At 37.3% G+C, this 15,522-nt stretch overlaps 3 protein-coding genes across 7 annotated transcripts; all 3 read right to left on the reverse strand.

Annotated features, from left to right (window-relative positions):
• Positions 1-478: 478 nt before the first annotated feature.
• On the reverse strand, positions 479-4,066 carry LOC108146479. 5 transcript variants are annotated; one of them, XR_005977253.1, is made up of 5 exons: positions 3,943-4,066; positions 3,790-3,890; positions 1,646-3,140; positions 1,230-1,277; positions 479-1,158 (listed from the first exon to the last, which is right to left on the reverse strand). XR_005977253.1 is itself a non-coding variant. In XM_017272504.2 (4 exons), the coding sequence occupies exons 2-3, from the start codon at positions 3,799-3,801 to the stop codon at positions 1,683-1,685; spliced, it is 1,470 nt and encodes a 489-aa protein (XP_017127993.1). In that variant the 5' UTR covers positions 3,802-3,890; positions 3,943-4,066; the 3' UTR covers positions 479-917; positions 1,646-1,682. The 5 variants fall into 5 exon arrangements, 2 of the variants coding, with proteins under 2 accessions (XP_017127993.1, XP_017127992.1); XR_005977254.1 differs by having other exon boundaries at positions 1,230-3,140; positions 3,790-3,877; XR_001774474.2 differs by having other exon boundaries at positions 1,230-3,140.
• A 1,162-nt stretch (positions 4,067-5,228) lies between these two features.
• LOC108145700 lies at positions 5,229-7,278 on the reverse strand. The gene is made up of 7 exons (XM_017271260.2): positions 6,629-7,278; positions 6,216-6,266; positions 6,019-6,156; positions 5,885-5,962; positions 5,755-5,829; positions 5,638-5,694; positions 5,229-5,579 (listed from the first exon to the last, which is right to left on the reverse strand). Exons 1-7 carry the CDS (start codon positions 7,202-7,204, stop codon positions 5,358-5,360), a joined length of 1,197 nt encoding a protein of 398 aa, XP_017126749.1. The 5' UTR covers positions 7,205-7,278; the 3' UTR covers positions 5,229-5,357.
• A 466-nt stretch (positions 7,279-7,744) lies between these two features.
• LOC108145713 lies at positions 7,745-9,102 on the reverse strand. Its single transcript, XM_017271274.2, has 3 exons — positions 9,017-9,102; positions 8,726-8,905; positions 7,745-8,664 (listed from the first exon to the last, which is right to left on the reverse strand). The coding sequence occupies exons 2-3, from the start codon at positions 8,736-8,738 to the stop codon at positions 7,880-7,882; spliced, it is 798 nt and encodes a 265-aa protein (XP_017126763.1). The 5' UTR covers positions 8,739-8,905; positions 9,017-9,102; the 3' UTR covers positions 7,745-7,879.
• Positions 9,103-15,522: the final 6,420 nt, after the last annotated feature.

The raw sequence follows: 15,522 nt of genomic DNA on the forward strand, positions 1-15,522 counted from the left end.
GCAGGACGCATAAAGTTTTAGAGGACGAACGTAAAGTTTTGGCGCTGATTGTGCTTCTCGCTGGGGCGAGTGGAAAAATGACAAGCGATTATATAAAACCTGGTCAGAGACCGAGAGAACAACCCCCAAAAGCCAGGATACGTTTATCACCTTGACAATCCCTATAATGGATTTAACTTTTACCTTAAAGGAAACGAACAACAAAATATACCCTTGAAGTTCTAACAAATAAGTGTAAATAAGTGTTCTAACAAATAATGCAATTTTAAAGGAATATATGTATATTTATTTCTTTTACAGCTGTATTGGTATTGGTATTTATGTATTGGTTTGGTTATTATTAAATTGATACAGTTGTTTGGCTTGATTAAGCTTGTATAGAAATAACACTTTTGAGAAAGTTTCATACAAAATTCTGAGCATATATATACAGCCTCTGCAAAAAGTAATAAAATTCAACTTGTTATACAAAAGTATATAGTATTCAATATTTTTTATTCCAAAAATTTAACTTTCAAATTTGTCCTTCCCTCATCTCAGATTCAAGGTTTGTAAATAATGACACCGTTCGTAAAAAGACTTGGTCAATATAAATTGTTCTCTTTCATTTAGTTTTACGCTATTTTTGAAGCGGATATATGCGTCGTTGGTCACATTTTCACCTAGTATGGATATAGTTTTTGATTGGATCTGTTCGTTAACTCTTTTCTCGATCTCTTCATCTTGATTTTCCTGCACTTGTATTCTTTTCTTCTCTTTCAGTTCTTCTCTACTTTCAAGATGAGCAGCATTTAATTTAGCGGGTTCTTCATGTAGGAATTTTATTTCAGATTCCATTTCGGCGATGCGCTTGTTCCTATCTTTCAGTTGTGCGTCGTTTATTGCAGCTGCACTTTCCAAGTTGGCCACTTTTTCACCTAGAATGGATATAGTTTTTGAATGCATCTGTTCGTTTATTCTTTTCTTGAGCTCATAGTCTTGATTTTCCTGCACTTCTAACATAATTCCGTTATGTTTTAAGTCGATGTTAATAGTGTATGCATCTTTTATCTTCATATAAAGATTATTGTTGTTGAAGAAACTTTCTATTGATTGGCCCAGTGCCCTTATCAATTGTTTTTTACCATAATAGATTGGTTGAAGATCCATTTGTAATTACTATAAAAATGAAAATTGTTCAATAATTATTTATGGTACAACTAAAAATAAAACGCACTGTCTTAGCTCACCTACTTATTTGATTTGCCCAAAGAAACAAGTACCCGACAAATGCATTGCTTGCAAAGATAAGAAGGTGGTGATAACAATCACTTAAAGTTAATTGTCAAAATCCATGCCAGTTAACAATAAAAATAAGAGAGGCAAGCCGAAGAATACATACTTTATAAAAATGAAATATTTTACTAAATAACTAAGCTTTAAACGCTATTACGATTTTCTGTTAAATTTTAGCGATTGTTCATTTGGCAGTTATGTGATCGGTTGTCCAATTTTAATAAAATTAAAACTGTAATTCAAATCCTTAAATTGTATTTTAATAAATTGAAAAACAGCAAAGTTATACTTTTTTCATTTATTTTTGCAACTGCTCCTATGGGCGCTATATGATATAGTCGGCGACCTAGAAACTACCTATGGTACGTACATCTTTGAACTTAAGGCACAAGTATATGGCTGTTTTCCTATTCTACGGAGGTGTCCTTTTCGGCATGTTTTTTTGCTCCGCTCTCAAAGATCTTCTCCAGCTGGGTGAGCAGTCCGATGGCTCGATAGTTTTCCTCCATCAGAGCAAACTCCTCCAGGGGTTTTAGCAGGCGCAGTGCATCCTTGTAGCTTTCCACGCAACGCGGCAGATGCGCCTCATCGCTGGTCTCTGAATAGTGACCGGGACTATGGGCGGGTGGTATTTGCATATCACTAAGTGATTGAATCTTTTGTATCTTCAGGCCACAGGCTACTGGATCACCATCATCTTCCTCCAATCTTCGTTTAGCTATCCTCTCCGGTGGCTCGTCATCCTCATCGTCCTTAATTTCTATGAGTTCCTGCGGCACTTCGATTGCGACACAATCGTCATCCTCCTCGGGCTCCAATTCTTCGGGCTTTTGTTCCACCGGCGGTAAGTGGACAAAGCCAGCTCCCAGCTCATCCTGTGTTTTCTTGTGGGCCAGCGTAATTTTATGTTCATTCCGACCACAATAACTGACTACATCCCGAAGGTCCAGGGAAAGAGGCACTCGGCGATTGGTCATCGGCACGCCCACGGAAAACGTAAAGTTGTAGCGGCTCTTGAAGTGATTGAACCACACTTTGTCGGGAAAGAACGACTCGATCTTCAGAATGTCCCTCAAACTAATGGCCACCGTTCGCAGGTTGTCCAAATCCAGTCTGCCCTTGTGGTGCAGCTGCGATCGCTGGATGTACTCGTACAAGCACTTCTCCAGAAAGGTTATCTTCCGCTTGCGTCGCAGATGCACCTCATCCGAGGTGGCCTGATTTTGACACGATGTGGTGACCAATGTCTTGGTGCGATACAAAGGTCGATCGATGGCCCTTTGGTCACTGGTCGTGGGAGCGCTGGGTTCCGGTGATCGGGGCACCAAACTACAAGCCATGGACGTATGTCGCCCACAATAGGACATTATGTCCCTCAAGTCCATCGATCGTGGTGGTCGACGGGTTATCGTGATCTGACGATTCGACAGGGTTATATTGTAGGCGGCCTTGAAGTGATTGATCCACGGCTTGTTCGGCACAAAGCCCTCGATTCTCATCAGGTCACGGAACTCTATCGCCCGGTTGCGGATCATCTCCTCGTTCACATCGCTGTGCAAATAGAACTGGGCCCTTTGGATATACTCGTACAGGCAGTGGCCCAGAAAGTTCAGTTTGCGCCGGCGCAGTTCGCCGTCCTTGTTGGCCGGTTGGCTCATGCGATTGGTGGCCTCGTGGAACTCCAGAATCGCCTCGCGATTGGACACAATGCTCTTGATCTGCTCCCAGCTGCAGTTGAAGTTCCGGGCAATCTTGCTGTACATGGGCACGATGTCGTACTGCCGGATGACGGCCACCCGCTCCTCCAGAGTCAACACATTCCGAATGCGCTGTGATCCACTAGAGTTATCGTGCGACTCGTCATTCTGCAATTGGATCGTGGTCAATTTCAATTTAAAAAGTTCAAGCAAAGAAATGTGGGCAAAACCAATAGCCAGAGAAATAGAAGAAAATGTACATTTTTTAAACCAATACTAATTTAACGAAATTTTTTTCTTTCTTTTTAAAATATTTAAACAGGTCAACATCAGAATAAACTTAAAAATTTAAATAAATAGCAAGGTGATTTCATATATGTATATATATATATAACAAACAAAAATAGTTTATTTTTACCAATTAGAACCTATTATTTTTACCAATTATAAACTATTACCAAAATAACCTAACATTGTCAGGATCTTTGATTGCTATTATTTTTAAAAGATTTTAATGTAAGTCTTTTTTATTGGATTCTTTAAAACAATTAATTATTTGTAAATAAAATATTAACTATTTCTGTTTTTTTTTTTTTAATTCGGCAATATACAAAATTGTATTTGTTAATAAGATATTAGAACGTCTTGTTTAGGTATTCCCTTTATATAAGAAAGTCAGCCTTGTTTTAAATGTTTCTCAGAATATTTTCCAGTGCATGTTCTTAAAAAAGTTTGATACAACATTCAAAACTGAGTAACATTTTGATTATCGAATCATAGTACTGCTTTCTCACTTACTTACTGCAAAAGTACTTACGTCAGAGTACATTTCCACTCACACACAAAAACAATGTCCCGCTCTTCTCCACTCTCTTTTAGCGTGCTCTCCTCTCCCTCATGCAATGCTATTGAGAAAGTCTGTGCATAAAGAAAGATATATACAAATACTTTTTATGTAAATATTTCTTACCTCTTAGCTGACCCTGTTAGATTATTAGAACTAGTTTTGCACAAATGTGAAGCAGTTTTTTAGGCACATTAACTTTACAAATCGGAGGCACGTTTCCAGTGAATGCAAATCGAAGACTAATACATGAACATGTGAGCCAAAAAATTACGATGGGATCGACTCTTTCTCACGCTCGCCGGAGAATAAAAAACCCGCTCGACGAGATTATATTTAAGAGAGAGAGAGAGAGAGATTTAGCTCTCTTTGCCTCCCGATCGGAGCTATATAATTATATATTTCTATGTGGGTATGGCATGGTTTGTTTGGGTTTTATTTTTAAACGGATCGAGTAAATAGTGCTTGGTAAGTGAGCGTCGGTTTGTTGTTTTGACTCTCTCAAAACGGCTATAACTGGTTTGTGGATTTTCATGCCAAAATAGACCAATCGCCTTATCACTGTAATCTAACCGAGAACTGGTTTTATATTCATATTTTTATTTATTTTTCAAGCCAATTTATCGCAGGGGCTTTGTTAAGCTTGTAATTTGTTTTCCACTAAAACAACATTTTATATACAAATCGAAGACTTCCTATTATTTGTTGAATTTTAATAAAGTAAGCATCACATCACCATTTTATAGCGATGCAGAGGGTATAATAACTATTGGTTACAGTAAAAGAGTTATTTTCGCCTCTAACAGCAACACTAGGCTAGTTAAGTCTATAGTCTTGCCCCTTCTGCCTGTTTCTAAAGCTAAGACCTTGAAACGTTTGCAATCTTTATTTTAAGCGTGTATGCAGACCAAGTTTGAAAAGAGTCTATTTATATGTATATGTAGCTACCATGGAATATATTTCGAATTTCTCGCTGTTTTTGTCTAACATAATGTTTTTATTTCATTTTGCACCAATAGTTTTATCATAATCAAAATAAAACAATATGTAAGTCTTAGTATAAAAATTATAAAAGTATGAAACAATTTTTTTAAAATAACAACGATTCAATCCACTTTCAAAATAAATATGACCCCAACAAATAATCAGGTTTTTATTCTTAAATAATAGTTCGATTTGGAAGATTTTTGAGGTAGTCGTTAGTTATTGATCCAAAAAACATACACCATTGATCCAGACCAAGAATATATATACTTAACGAATACAATATACCCTTTTACACTTAATTTTCTATATCGATATAGTAAGAGTTCCCAGAAAAAATAACACAAATAATATATATATATATGCCATATATATATATTATAATATATGGCAAAGAAAATTCAACTGGAATTAAAGAGATATGTTAATCACAGCGATATTTTCAAACTATTTCCGTTTGGGTTTTTAATTTCTTAAAAAAATTTACAACTAGATTTTTCGATTTAAAAAATAAAGTTTCCTTTGACGAATAGATTGTTTTCCTTATAAGAAGCAATTCAGAGATCGAAATCTTCGTTCTGGGGAGGGTTAATGATTGATTTTTCAACTTCAGTAAGCAGGCCTATGGCCCGAAAGTTATCATTTAACATGGCGTACTCTTGTAATATCTTCAGATGTGCCAGAGCCATATTTTTACAGTCAATTGATTTAAGTGAACTTTGTAAGGATGTGATTACTTGAGGGTCGATCAAATCTTCATTTCTAACATTGTTCTCCTCCTGATGATAAAGCAATTTTATATTATTAACTCCAATCATTTTTGATCTATTAACTCACCTCAACTGTATTCTCGGCTTCGGACTTAACAGCTACGATTATGGGTACGATCGAAGGCTATGGAAACGTAGTGCAAAGATTTTAAATGAGTTTAAAATTTTTATAAATAAAACTCACCTTACTAACATTGGAATTCGAGGCAGTTTCTTTTTCCAAAGACTTCATTTCCTCTATCTCAGTCATTTCAACAGGCTAAAAAAAACTGGCTAAGTATTTAAGCTACTAAAAATGTACTAGGAAAACACACCTCGATCTCAATTTTAATGGTAGATTCATTTAAACTAGAATCTACACAAAGTCTTAATTCTAATTCGTTTGGCTCAGTCTGCAAGAATAGCATTATTAGATATGGGCACTTTCGTTAATTAGATTATATCTTACCAGATTGACATTCAGCTTGTTCTTATCTTCAGCCCATTTTTTACAAATTTTACAAAGTTTAGTTTGACCTTGTTTATTCGTCATCGTAAGGAAGGCACACCTTTTGCAGCCAGTTTCATTTTGGTCGGCCTTTGGTTCCTAGAATTGGTTTAAGAATTATTAGAATTAAATTAAAGAAAAAAACCAATATTACTTACTGATGATTCCAAAACCAGGGCTACCTCCGTTTTCCCTGTTTCTTGAGGTTTCTAAAAAGTATGCAGATCAGTAACGGGAGTTTTTTAGAATAATTAAATTATATAACATTGTTTTATTTTATTCATTCCTAAGTTTTCATTTTTATTGAACGTTAAGGCATTTTTGTTTTGAAACAAAATTGGTTTTTAATTATTAAGGCTTTCAATTAGTTATGACTTGCAAACTATCAAATATAATTCACTTATTTTAGAATACTTGATTTTCTATTAAATATTTATTAAAATCACCTGCTCCTCAACAAGTATAAAACTTTTGAATTGAAATGTAGCCATTAAATTATTTTGGGCACATGGTAAATTAAACTTTTTGATTATCTAATAATAATTTAATGAGAAGTCCAAAGATTTCTTACATTGGCTAACTGTGGCTTCTCTTTAGCTGGTGGGTCCTTCCTAATCCTGGCCTTCTTAAGCTGCTCCAGGCGATCCCTCCATCGCACGCATAGTCCCTTCGTCTTGTGCTGCTCCCGCACCATGTAGAAGGAGCTGCCCACGTATATCTCACGTTTTTTGGGATCGGTTTCCGCTTTAATTTTGAACCTCAAGTTGCCCAAACGATTGTTTACGTCACGGAGGAGATCCTCCATTTGGATCAGGTGTCGGGTGACCTTTGAGATCTCCGCATCCTGCAAGTCAATCAATTTCCGTTGGTAAATGACGATAAGTTTCTTGGCCCGTATCTGTTCCTTGGCGAATATCATCGTTTTCTCCTTGTAAGCCTGCCGCTTCACCGGGTTTCTCTCCGATTGAAGTGAAACACGAGCATTTTCGAGTCTCTGGTTCGTATCTTTAAGGTGTCGAATGACATCACGAAGAGACGACTCCGTGGTGGCGAAAGCCACCGCATTTGGAGCCTGAAATCCTGGTGGGGCAGGACCCAAGGCGAATATACTTGACTTCGATATTTCCGTTATCGCTTGTTTTTCCATGGCCCAATAATAAATACAATTTCTCGGAGATGTGTCCTGGGCTGCCGTACTTTGCGAATGATATTGCCAAACTGCTTCACTGGGTGTTGCCAGTTCTCAGTTATCGATTACATATCACCAAATCAATTAAGTTTAGGAAATATGATATTTCTTAGTTTAAAAATGTTCTTACTTAAATTACATTAATTTATTTAGTTTTGTTTTAATTTTTTTTTTGTTTTACCAACAACCAATGAATGTGCCTTTGCGCTGCCATACGTTATTAAAAATGTTGCCAGACTGGTATGCTTAAGTCTATGTTTCAACCACATTCTATGCGCCTGCTGATTGTGTTGCCAATACACTGTTTTCGATTACATTTCACTATATTAAACCTTATTTATAGACAGTTATTACCAGCCCCTAACTAATTTTTATTTATATATATTATTTATTATTAATTTTTTTTACATACCACAACAATGTTTGTGAGCTGCCAAATGCCAGATGGCCGAAGTTGACTTTAGCTAAGACCCAAACCACATTTTTGTTGTTCATATTAAACCATTTTACTATAGCCATTCTTTAGTGATATAAATTCGTTTTAAAATCTCAATACAAACACATTACTGAAATAAAACTAATTAAATATATTTTTCCTGTACTAGCTAGTTTAGATGGTTATCTGTGGAAAAACTAGGTTTGATCCTCTTCGAAATCGTTGCTCTTCGGGGGATATTTAATGGCATTTTCCGCCTGCATGAGCAATCCGATGGCCCGAAAATTGTCCTGGATCATGGCGTATTCCTGAAGGGCTCTCAGGTGCCTTAACGCTTCCTCCATACTGCCGATGGACAGCTCATTATCCTTGGCCCCCGAATCGTTCGTTTCGGGCTCTGCGGCATTAAAGACCGTGATGTGATCCAATTCCCTTGGTGGTTCCGCCGCTTGCTCCTTGTAACTTTTTCGGATTTTCTGGATCCCCAGTCGACCGGCATCCGCCGACTTTCGTTTGCGGTATTGACGAACCTGACCGGGAATGACTTTTTGAACAGTGCCCAAACACACCACCCTGCCATCCTGCGTATCGCTGATTACCATATTGTCCGCCGTATCATCGTCGCCGTCGCACAGGAATGTTCTCATCGCCGAGAAATTATCCATGCTAAGAGGCTGCGACGGGATGGGGTCATCTTTCAGAATCGCCGACATCTGGTCGTAGAACTGCCAGTTCGGATGGAATTGCGGACCCTTGGCCAAATGCTTGTTCCTTATGCAGTAGTAGGTTTTCTTCAGGTTCCTGAATTTCCGATCCAGCTGAACGGCATCAATATCCAGCATTCCCTGGCTTTGTAGAGCCTCGACCATATCCCCCCAGACTTCCTTGATCTTTCTCTTTGGATCTCGGAATTCAGCTTGTCGTTCATTGTAAAGGGATAGCAACATTTGGGTATTTGCTGAATTCCACTTTCTTTCATCAGCTGGATTTTTAGGTAACAGAATCGCTTAGCTTTTGATTACTCTTTCTAATATTCTACTTACTTTTAAAGTCCATTGTTTACAATAGCAACCCTTCTTCAATGACGAAAAAGTATTATATTGATTCCTAGGCTGCCCATTTCACCGACGGCGTGGCTATTGTTATCGCGGGGGGAAGGTATCATGATCCCAGCAGCTGTTCCGTTTGGTATCAATCGATAACTATCGTTTAGGTAGCACAAACTGGAGATGGAATTTCGCGTTCGTATGTTAGCTTATTACTTAAATATAACTTATAATTTAATATATTACTTTAAGTATTTAATTTTCAAATCTTGTGAAAATTATTATTACCAACTTCAATTCTTTTCCCCCGAAAATTGTTTTTGGTAGATTATCGGGATTCCCGGGTCAAGTTCTTGATCGATGATCCTTAATTTTTGTTTTGTGCAATAGTCCTTCTACCTACAACACAAGAACTCCAAAATAAATCATTAAATTGCAGCTTTAACCTTCAAAGTTTTTAAATTAAAAACACAACGGTGTAACAAAAAAAATGTACACGTATGAATGTATACTTTTTTGAGTTTTCCACAGAAAAAGGAACTCAAAGTTAAAGAAAATTAAAAATTTTATAATTTTTAAGCCTCAATTTACGCTCTCAAAATTATTGATTAATATATTGCTTTTCAATATATCTTTTTAAAAAATTTTGAATATTAAAAGACACTGCCCTATTTTCAAAACAAACCCTTAAACAACATTTTTAAGAATCCGAATACTTGTTATTTCTTAAAAGAAAATGAAAAATGATTTTTAAAATATGTATGAAAGCCAAATAGTTTCACCCTGATATGTTGTTAAAGAATTTCAAAAACATCTTAAGCAAGAAGCTAGCTGCTCTGCTGCCATCTGTTGGAATAAAAAAGAATTAAATAGCGGTTCTAGTAAACCACACTAGATGTCGCCGTGAAATTTTGTACTACATCGTGTAAAATCAAAAATGTAAAAAATTCTAAATATTAAGTTATTTTATAAAAAATATTTTTATTGAAGAATTAAATATTATTTAAAAAAAAAAAATAGTGTATTAGAAAAAAAAAAATTATATATTATTGTAAATAGACTTCTAGAAATTTGTTTATGTTTTTAAAACAAGTTTATTTGATAAAGGGTTACGTCATTCTGTTACCTTAACCTGATTATTTGAAAATACTTAGCCCGATAAGTTATTGGGCAACAGCCAAGTAGAATTTTATTCCATTCAAAGTCATATCGTGGAATCTAATTTAAAGCCCATTATCCAGCAAACCAATCGAGCATGTCCATCTAATTTCCGCTCAAAATGAAAACAAAAATTTACATACGCACATTGTTTCCAATGTTTTGGCATATTTTTCAGAAGCACCTGTGCTCCCAGGTGAATGTGTGAAAAAGTTGGTCAGAAGATCTCAAGAAGCGCACTTCCGTTCTAGACCAGATAATAACCGTGAAATGTTAAAAAAAAACAGTAGTAAATAGTAGTTGCAACCCCAGAATGAGTGACTTTGCTGCTTTTTCCATAAGTTTTGGTAGGGCGTTCAGCGAAGCGCAACTTTGTAGAAGGTGTCTGGACCCTGTAGACCCTCCCTATATACAGATCCCTACCAAAACCAAAGTCAAATAATTGTTGCGCAACTAGGCGAAGCCAACTCACTGATTTTCCCATGAGGAGTCGGACCAAAACGCGATCAGCGGGGCATAAAATGTGGGAAAATCAACTCTTGAATATGATTGACAATGGTTCGGGGGTCTCTATTTCTTTTTCTTTTTGATTTTGTTTAGCGGTCTGCCCATGGCAATGGCTTCATTATGTTGAACAGCTCCCACAGTAATAACACTTTCGGGCTTGCCTGCCTGAAAATTGCACTTCGTGCAGACGGATTTCTAATTCATTTCGCTTAAATGTGTGGCGCTGCCTTTGGGCCTCAAGTCCCGCAGTTAGTTAGTGGAAGCCAAACAATCGACCAGTATGGTTTATATTTCATCTAACCACTGAAGGAAATGGGAGTATTTTTGATCTTGATTAAGGATTTAGGAAACTGTAAAGCCTTTAAAAGTAACCAGTAATGAATGAGAAAATATAAATTTTGAGCAAAACAGAATAATCCTATAAATAACCAAACTTACCAAATATAAAAGTTACTTAAAAGTTCTAAAAAAAACTTTAAAATCTTTAAAATACAACTGATAACATAACAGGTTGGACTAAGTTATGACTAATCTGACCAAAACCGAAATGCCCTATAAATAAAATGTAATAATTAATTATTTTTAAGGTAAGATTTGTTATTATATTATTGATATCATCAAATTAAAATTCAAAACCTAACTTTGGAATAGAAATGGGTCATCCAATTTCACAAAAATTGTAATGAAAGAAACCCAATTAAAGCTTTGAAGCGATATTAAGATGGGTTTTATTTTGCTCAGTGAAAAACCCCTAGTCAAATCCACATAATTTGAGCTCCGCAGTAGACAACAAGATCAGTTCATTGGGAGTTCAATGTTCGCGGGTCACGACTTTGACTCCATCGAGCAGACATAAATCGGAGCAGCCAAACAACTTGATGCGGGGACTTTGACAGACTGCTCGAGATCTGCGATTTCCTCGGGATCGGCACTGTATGCATCCAGCTATGGGCCCAGGCACTTCAATCAATTGACGGAAGTGCCTTTTTCGCCAATGTGATCATGATAATGATGTATGTTATTGGCCCCGAACCCAGAGCTTGCCCATTTGCTATTTGTCAAATTTTCATTAGATGGCCATAAATTGAAATCACGCGGCATTTGTTTTGGCCAGTACACAAATAAATTTTCGCTTTGCCGCACTGATTCTCACGATTTCAGGATCTAGCAGATGATGGGGAGTTGCGGTGCATGGCTGCGGGTATACCGGCACTAAAACTTTCTAGCTGTTCACACCACCAGCTGCTCTTTCGATCTCAGTTTTGGACTTGGCCAATCGCCACCTGCACTTGGGAGTTTGGCAGATCTGCCAGAGGCCTTACACTCGCAGAAATATTGATCCATTAAAGGAACTTCAAATTAGAAGTTCAAAGTTAACTATGATTTCAAGCCAATTACATGCAGATTACTCAAAGTGTAAAAAAAAAGAGAACGGAAGAAAACTAGGGTCGCAACACGTATATAAGCAAATGCATATGGATTTATCAACTTGTCTAGGAATGCAGATCAAGAATATGTATACTTTTCTCGCCTTCGCTGCTTTACAAACTTTTCACCAATTTAGTTATACCCTCTGCAAGGATATAACAATTATTCTACATTCTACAAACATAATATTTTCTTGGAGTGCATCAATTGGTGCTAGAGCTGGATCTGAGATGCTGAACCTGGTCCCCACACGTTCGAGTATGTTGCTTGGCTAAAAGCGAATTCCAGTTGCAAACCCATTTTTGGCACGATCGCTGAGCACAAACCTTTTTTGGGAAGAAGCCGCCACAAGGAGCCCCCGACTAGGAGCATTGATTTGGAGTTGCATTTGGTATTGGGCATTGGGTATTGGGCATTGGATATTAGTATTGCCGATGGCCAGACGTCGGGCAGAACGCACACGTGGATACGGAATGGAATGGTATATGGTATATGGGACGGGGGCTTGAGTTGGGGGGGCTTTCATGGGGTTGTGGCATGTGTTTTGAGGAGTGCCCAGGGGACTGCGGGCAGTGAGAGATCGCAGGTGTGTGCTGCTGTATCGCTCTTTGCAGCTTTGGCTCTGGACTTGGATCGTGATTGCTGGCAGTTGGGCTTTGACTTGGACTTGGATTTGGACGCCGGGCATCCAGCTGTGAGAACGCACCCACTTGTCCGGCACACACACACCCGCACACACACCCACAATCAGCGGGTCCAGACGAGGCCAGCGGCAAAGATCGTGTTCATGTGGTGGCTTTACGACCACACGGACAGAAAAAAAAGATTTTAACTCAATTCCTAATGAAATAATCATAGTTTTTTAACCACAATAAATTATTTATGAAAAATACAAAATTATTAACGTTATAGGACCCATTTGAACAAAGCCGTATTTTTAATTCTGATTAATTTATACTCTGATTTATTAGCTGTTAAAAGAGAAAAAAAAACATAGAGTATTGTAAACATAAGGACTTTACATTTTATAATTACATTTTCTAATAGTTGCAATGTTACTATCCTGCAATTATAAAACTAACAAGAAAAAATCTAATAAAAACTAAATTTATATCCAAATAAAAAAATTTCGAAGCAACCTGAGATCAATTTTCTGTTTAAGTTTTAATCTAAATTATTTTTTTTCTGTAATAATGACAATTTTAATTGCTGTATTCGTTTCAAACGTATTTTAATTTGGTCACCAGTTATGTATTGGAAACTTCTGCATGTTTTAAAATGTAATTGCTACGTTACCAAGTATATATTTTTCAGACATGGCAAACAAATGGTATAACATTGAAGGTTACATTTATTGTGAATAATTTTACTAATTTTACTTATTTTTGCAAGAGTGTATCGTCAGCATACATACATGGGAATGGGATGTTTGAGCTTGATATTCGTTTTGTGATCTCAGAAATGCAGTGTGCCCGTGCTGATTGATTAATCATTGCCGGTAATTTGATTTTGTGCCTTTTGTGCGCAGTTCCACCGTTAGACGGGCGGCCAGGCCCATTAATATAGCTCTTATAGCTCTTATAGTCATACACTCTACGCTCCGATCTCTGCTCGACAAGCCTCTTTCAGCGCTTTGATTGATTGTTTCATTGCATTTTGAGCACTGGGCTTGAGCTTGGCATATTCACCTGGTTGCCAGTCATATGTACTCGTGAAACTCCGAGACACCCGACATGTGTTCCCTGCATCTCTGCCTGACTTATGGATTTGTTTCTTTGCCGGCCCCTCGCTTTTCTGCATGTCAGCTTAGCTGTCAAAATCCTTGAGCCGACTTCAATGTCTAAATGGTTGGCACACTTTTGATTCGGCTGATTAACAACTCGGCAATGGAGCTGCCGTTTGACAGTTTTTGTTTTTTTTTTTCGCGGAGAAAATCGGAGAAAGATCGATGACAGTTTTGGCTGATCTTCGGCCTGGCGGATGGCCATAAATTAATCTATTTACTTAAGGCAATGAATAATGCAGATAAAAATGATTTTACAAAATTTAAGTTGATAGATGACAGCGGAGGAACTGCATTGGCTTCGTTTCAATGAGATTTTCTTTTAAGTATAAATTAATGCTAGAAAAATGTGTTTAATAATGTTTTGGGTATTTTTAAATGTTATATTACGTACTATTATTTTGCTAGCAATCTACACTCCATATAAAAAGTTTATGAAAGGCATTGATTTCAAACGTATTTAATTATCACGTAAGATATCCGAACATTAAATACAATTCTCCATAATATAAAATATATTTACATTTTTGATCGGTAAAGCAAAAGTTTTATTATTAGAAATAGAATGGATCTTAATAATCCTGATCGTTTAATATTTTTGTGATCCCCGCTAGCAATCAATAACGACAAAATGCCCACATAATCTAGGCTTAACCCATGGCTTTTACCCACGGGGCAAAACAGCACACCCATTTTAGAGGCGTTTCCCGTCGATAAAGAGGAATCCTTTTTGTGGCAAGTCAAGCGGAGGACAAAGGCGTTCGCTGACTGGAAGGCGTCGAGTCCTGCCTCTAAACACCTGGGCATTGGGTGAATGCAAATATCTGGGAAATCACAATGCGGTGAATCACATTGTGACGTCACAATGTCGCAGTATGTCAGCGACTCCTTTATCGAGATCCGGCAGATGACAACCCCTAATTGAGGTTGCCGCTTGTCGCTTGCCACAGCCGCTGTCGACTTCTTCTTCTACCCCAAGGACGCTCGCCAGGACTCACCGGGCGGCGCAAAAAACAATCGCGGAAAAAAAGCGAAAATCAAATAGCGTGCACTGGCAAAAATTAAGGAACTTTAAATATAGAAACGGCATAAAAACATGAACAAGAATAGCAAATGTCACAGATATACTAAATTAATTTAATACTATTTATTTTAAGGTTTTTAAAATAGTATTTAGATATATTAATATGTGTAAATTTTAAAGTTTCTAATGTAACGGAATTGACTTGAGATTTTTAATCAGTGTTACATAATTCCAATTTAATTACACTTCTGAATTATAATTCATGATTTATTTTTGCAGGACTTTCACTTTATGAATTACAATTAATGATTTAGTTTTTTAATTACCATTTTATGATTTACATTTAAAATTTATAATTCACATTTCATATTTTATCATGTCTTTTATTTCATGTTTTAATCATATAGTGAATTTTTCCCCAGTGCATCCATATGAAAACAGCGCGCAAAAGTGCAGCTGATGCTGACGCAATCGTGGGAAAAGTTCGTGGCAGCAACCCTGTCATCCCAGAACCCAGAACGACAACCCTTGGCCTCCCTTGATCCCGGCGAAAGGAGCCACACACACAGCTGGTCAAGATGACTCCGACTCCGAATCCGATTCCCATTTCGATTCCTGGTCCTTGGCCAGCTGCCTTGCTGTACATTCGCGTCTTGCTTTATGGACGTCGATGGGTGATGGCCTAGGATGATTGGATCGACGACTCTCGAGTGGATGCCATATGTCAACGCTGCGCACGCGCAGATACAAATGTATCTGTAGCGGGAAATCAGTCCAATTAAAAATAATAAAGGTGGAACTGAGCGAACCGTTCGGCAGCTTGTTAGTGTGGACCAACTGCCAAGATGGCAGATTGCACCCGAAACAATGGCGGGGGAACCTCCTTTGGGGGGA

This window comes from Drosophila elegans, unplaced genomic scaffold, assembly GCF_018152505.1.
Source record: "Drosophila elegans isolate 14027-0461.03 unplaced genomic scaffold, ASM1815250v1 contig_208, whole genome shotgun sequence".
Classification (NCBI taxonomy): domain Eukaryota; kingdom Metazoa; phylum Arthropoda; class Insecta; order Diptera; family Drosophilidae; genus Drosophila; species Drosophila elegans.

Coding starts and splice junctions, on each gene's coding strand:
- LOC108145700 (XM_017271260.2), bottom strand. CDS start 7,204: ATGGAAAAACAAGCGATAACGGAAATATCGAAGTCAAGTATATTCGCC. Junction 6,157..6,215: donor CCCTGGTTTTGGAATCATCA/GTAAGTAATATT, acceptor AACCAATTCTAG/GAACCAAAGGCCGACCAAAA. Junction 5,695..5,754: donor CGAATTCCAATGTTAGTAAG/GTGAGTTTTATT, acceptor ACGTTTCCATAG/CCTTCGATCGTACCCATAAT.